This window comes from Olea europaea, chromosome 8 (assembly GCF_002742605.1).
Source record: "Olea europaea var. sylvestris chromosome 8, O_europaea_v1, whole genome shotgun sequence".
Classification (NCBI taxonomy): domain Eukaryota; kingdom Viridiplantae; phylum Streptophyta; class Magnoliopsida; order Lamiales; family Oleaceae; genus Olea; species Olea europaea.
The window spans coordinates 11,923,419-11,928,175 of record NC_036244.1 but is presented as its reverse complement, the minus strand read 5'-3'; the positions used below and the strand labels follow the sequence as shown (position 1 = coordinate 11,928,175).

Below are 4,757 nucleotides of genomic sequence, written 5' to 3'. Positions count from 1 at the left end.
TACATTAAAATATTTTACAAGTAAATTCAAAATAATTTAATATTTTTTAACCACACATTCTTTAAAGTAACTATTGAAAAAAAAAAATATATATATATATATATATAGTAAAAATAAAAAATGAGAAGCGATGGAAATTTTATTAACCTTTTTGGATTTTATGTGCGAATTAAGGAATATTCTTTTCAATGTCTGAAGTCTGAACAATCTTCCAATAAATAGACAATGACACTGGTAGACAATCAATCATCATCTTCAGCTGAAATTTTAGAGAAAAAGGGAAGAAGAAACCCTTTTCTTCTCTGTCTGAATTGATATATATTTCTTCATTTATACATGTTCCTACCTGTATTTGTATATATAAGTACATTCATGTCGTCATTCTTATCTTAAACGCCAATCAACATTCGAAATTCCTATAGCCCAGAATAGAAATAAAAAGATTATTTTGATTAATTGGAATTAATGGATGCAAAAGTAGCTTCTTTGAATCATGATAATGTCGCCGGAGGTGTAATTGAAGGGAAGAAGGAGGTGAGATCCCTCAAATTTCCGTTGACGTTGTGGGAGGTGACGATGGCTTGCGGCGTCTTATTGGGATTTGTTTTAGGGTTGATGGGTATCTACCTAACAATGCCTGCATCTGATTACAGCTTCCTCAAGCTTCCCCGTTCTCTGCAAGACCTCCAAATTCTCAAGTACTCTTTTTTTTCTTTTTTCTTTTTTCTCAATTATATATGGCATATTTGAATTTGTTATCATTATGCATATTTTTATAGTTTAAGCTGCTACTAAACATAAGAATAAATGATTTAATGATGTTGTTATTTGGAATTTTAAAACATCGTGGAGGATAATAGAGCTTTATCTATTTTATTTCTGTGATTGTGATTGTGATTGTGATTGTTAATTTCTTCCAAATAACCAAAACCTATTGCACTGTGAACCTCTTCAGTATAAATGGGATCTTGGGGAATGGGATTTGCAGGAAATGAATATATAAATAAATAAATAAAAAAGAATAATACTTTTGTGGTGGCATTCTGTTAAAACTTAATTTCACCCGGAGATAATGAATGCATTTTAGAACTTCTTGTCCAAATGAGATCAAGAAATTGGTATTGGGAGGAGGGAATCTGCATTGTTGTTTTCACCTTATTTGATATGTATGCCTGAAGATGCCTTTCTCGGCCTCATTACTATGGTGATTTATCTATTAGAACTTGTGCATAAATGAAATTTGTTTTCCTTTAGTTGCCCTCTTAGTTTTTCTTTTAACTTTACATACAGAAGCCTTCTTTTTACCTGTGCTCTGATAATAATGCAAAGATTCATGAGATGTTTGAATTTTGTTGTTGGTTAATCAAGGTAGCGATTCCATTTGGATTTCAAAAGAGCGACAATAAGTGTACATTGAATTTCAATCATGGTAAAAAGAATCATTTAATCAATGAGAATTTCTTTGGTAATGTATAGTATTCCTGGCCACATGCTTTATCGTATTTATTTGATTTGGAATAAATGGATTGATAAAATTTGATATTCAGTTCTTTTGCGTGCTAGTGGTTATGCATTTGGAACATTATTTAAAGCAGTTTGTACATCAATGTGGGTTCCACACGTTGCGTCAATTATCAACATTTTTCTTAGAGGTGGTAGATTGACATGTAAATCTTCACGGTGCTTATAATTTTTCTAGATTTTTTTTGCATGTTCTTGCACACGCTTTCTTTATTCTTATCACGTGTTTGCAGTTCTTGTTGTAACTGACTCGTTGCATTCTTATTCAGCTGAAATGTCCTGATAAAGATTGTTCAAAGATATTATTGCCCGTTTGCATAATGGAAAGCTAATTTTGATTTTTGTGTTTTATAAAGGGATAACCTGGAGAGCTATACAAGCGACTACACCATACAGGTTCTTGTGGGCTACTGCCTGGTCTATGTTTTTATGCAGACTTTTATGATTCCAGGAACTGTTTTTATGTCCTTGCTTGCTGGATCCCTTTTTGGGGTCTTCAAAGGTGTAGCTCTTGTTGTATTCACAGCTACTACTGGTGCATCTTCGTGCTACTTCTTGTCCAAATTAATTGGTCGACCACTCGTCTTCTCCCTCTGGCCTGACAAATTGACCTTTTTCCAAGCCCAGGTGATTATCAACTCATATGAGGTCATGTATTGGGCATGGCCTGTACTGTTGGAATATAATCTTTCTGCTTATTCAGGTCGCTAAAAGAAGGAGCCGGCTGCTGAACTACATGCTTTTCCTAAGAGTGACTCCAACTTTGCCAAATACATTTATAAATGTTGCTTCGCCAATTGTAGATGTTCCTTACCATATCTTCTTCTTGGCGACCTTTGTTGGGATCATCCCTGCTGCTTTCGTCACAGTCAGGGTACTTGTTCTTTCTTTAGTAATTTCATTCACACGCATATGCTATTATTACTGAAAATTTTGCCTAGCACAAGATATTTCTGCATCTAAAACAAGAAGACAAACTGAAGTAACAACAATACTAAGCATTTTTCGGTTTTTATTTCCTTAAAAAGTATTCATGATAAGAATTATGCTTCTTGTACATTCCTTGTAAATATCTATGACATCCCCCTATGTGTAGGAAATCTGGTCATTAATTGGAAAAAATGTGGTTAAAATCAATGTACAAAAATCTACCAACTCAGATGATGTCAAACTTGATGTACCTGTAGCATAATTGTCATCATAATCACTAAATACTAACTCCTTCGTCCTGTTCAGGCTGGAATAGCACTTGGCGACTTGCAATCGGTGGGTGATCTCTATGACTTTCAATCTATAATCACTCTGTTTCTAATAGGCGTTGTCTCTGTTATCCCTGCATTGATGAGCAACAAGGGTAAGCCATGAGCTTAAATACATTGGATTAACAAACCCAACCCCCGTCCCGTCTTTCAATAAACTCTCTGGCACCGTCTGATTCGATAACGTATTGTAACAATCAAAGTTGCAAGAGAAGTTTAAGCTTCGGCTGCTACAGCTGGGAGACCTGTGGTGAGTGATATTAGAGAATCAATATGATTGTTGTCCTCTTTGAGGATGTATTGTTGATGATATGTAACATCACATGGCCAGAGACCATATTCACGTTTTGTATCATTGAAAAATGTATCAACCATTGCGCAGTCATTTAACATATTTCATGTTGCAGCAACACCGTTTCTATTTGTAGTTAATCCATTAGACTCCTTTAGCCAATCTTATTTATATTTGTCCAATCTTGTTGAAAATGCAAATACATTGCACTCTTCACAATCGTAAAGAGGCATCCAGTTGTAACAAAAAATGAACCCACAAAACAACTCATGGACGACCGGTAGTCCCTCGGGTTTTTTATTTCCATCCCATTCATTTGACTCGTGCAATCAAGTCGAGGGGTTCCTTAAACATACCATAGCGTTGTAACCTTCATACAACCAAAAAGACACCATTATAACAAGTAACTTTCTAGTGACCTGCTTCAGAGAGCACAATGGGAACAGTGAAAAGCCCCTTCGTCCGAGAAATCCGTCATGCTTGTAAATTACCATAACTCCTATATGTTAAACGAAACCAACACAACACTGATCTCCCGATACAAACCATGTCACATTACATTGAAAAATAAAATAAATTATTCTTAATGCCAATATGCAGTTTCAGGAGTTAATTGTGTAGACCAAGGTAAAAACTAACAAATGGTTTCAGCTACAGTCGCATGGGTTACATTTTCCCCTTGGCTCTCTCTTTTCTTGTTATATTCTCTTTTTGGCCAAATCATACGGAGGTACCTTTGCACTAAGCTGAAGGCCAGATTCATGTCCCTGGTCAAGTTTTCTACCTAAATTTTCTTGCTTTCTTCTTCTGGCCAGCAGTGGCAGGTGTTCGATTATCCAGCTTCCGCTTTATTCCAACTTGTTTTGAAGCATTAGTAGCCCGTTGTGCTTTTAGCTTTCTAGCAGCCACTGCTGGTCTTTTGCCCTTAACTGGCTTCTCCATGGATGATCCAGATTTTGACTTTGCCGGTGCATTGACTCTTGCAGGGACCTTCTTCTGGGTGCCAGATTTGCTTGCCCGCATACCCTGGTAAGACGTATTGGCCTTAGCTTTCACCTTATTATCACTACCCGAAAATCTGGAATCAACAGCAAACTTCTTGGCAGGGGTATTGTAGGTCTCTGGTAGTGAAATATTCTTTCTCTTCGAGGGAGTGGATTTTGTATTGGCATGAGACAGTCTCAGTTCACGGTCCCGAAGCTTCAATTTATGTTTTTTAACAACTGAGTTAGCAGCATCCTGCATTTGCCAACAGAAAAAATTTTAAGATATTATTTTCGATTGAAAGTACAAGTAATTAAAAGACAGACTATTATCTCTCAAGCAATGCGGTAGTCGTGCAAATCTTTCTCTTGACAGGTGATGCACGTTCAGACATTCCATCAGTTTGTATAGAAATGATTACATAAACATAACTTTGTAATATCAATTCTTTTAGCTCGCCTTTGAGCTAATGTGGCTTCTCTATGGAGTTTATCTAACTCATAAATCACAAACCACGCAGAACTTTGCGGTAACCAACAATCAGGTTGCAACCTTGTAATAGGATAGATTCTGGACAAAATATAATTACTACTTTATGTTATACAATTCAACTCATTCTTAAAAAAGATATCACCATCCAATACACAAAAAGGCACAAATATTTTACCCAAACAAACAAGCTACAAACTGTTCGTATTTAG

The 4,757-nt window shown here is 35.9% G+C and overlaps 2 protein-coding genes across 2 annotated transcripts in view; one reads left to right on the top strand and one right to left on the bottom strand.

Moving 5' to 3' along the window:
- Positions 1 to 237: 237 nt before the first annotated feature.
- On the top strand, positions 238 to 3,234 carry LOC111398811 (uncharacterized membrane protein At4g09580-like). Its single transcript, XM_023025918.1, has 4 exons — positions 238 to 698; positions 1,878 to 2,148; positions 2,225 to 2,395; positions 2,758 to 3,234. Exons 1-4 carry the CDS (start codon positions 466 to 468, stop codon positions 2,884 to 2,886), a joined length of 804 nt encoding a protein of 267 aa, XP_022881686.1. The 5' UTR covers positions 238 to 465; the 3' UTR covers positions 2,887 to 3,234.
- A 295-nt stretch (positions 3,235 to 3,529) lies between these two features.
- LOC111398285 (nucleolar protein 12) overlaps positions 3,530 to 4,757 on the bottom strand; it is a 5,236-nt gene continuing 4,008 nt past the window's right edge. Inside the window, exon 5 of the mRNA XM_023025206.1 lies at positions 3,530 to 4,329. Coding sequence (XP_022880974.1) covers positions 3,853 to 4,329 — 477 coding nt within the window. The 3' untranslated portion in view covers positions 3,530 to 3,852. The remainder of the gene's footprint in view (positions 4,330 to 4,757) is intronic.

Coding starts and splice junctions, on each gene's coding strand:
- LOC111398811 (XM_023025918.1), top strand. CDS start 466: ATGGATGCAAAAGTAGCTTCTTTGAATCATGATAATGTCGCCGGAGGT. Junction 2,149..2,224: donor TGACCTTTTTCCAAGCCCAG/GTGATTATCAAC, acceptor CTGCTTATTCAG/GTCGCTAAAAGAAGGAGCCG. Junction 2,396..2,757: donor CTGCTTTCGTCACAGTCAGG/GTACTTGTTCTT, acceptor CGTCCTGTTCAG/GCTGGAATAGCACTTGGCGA.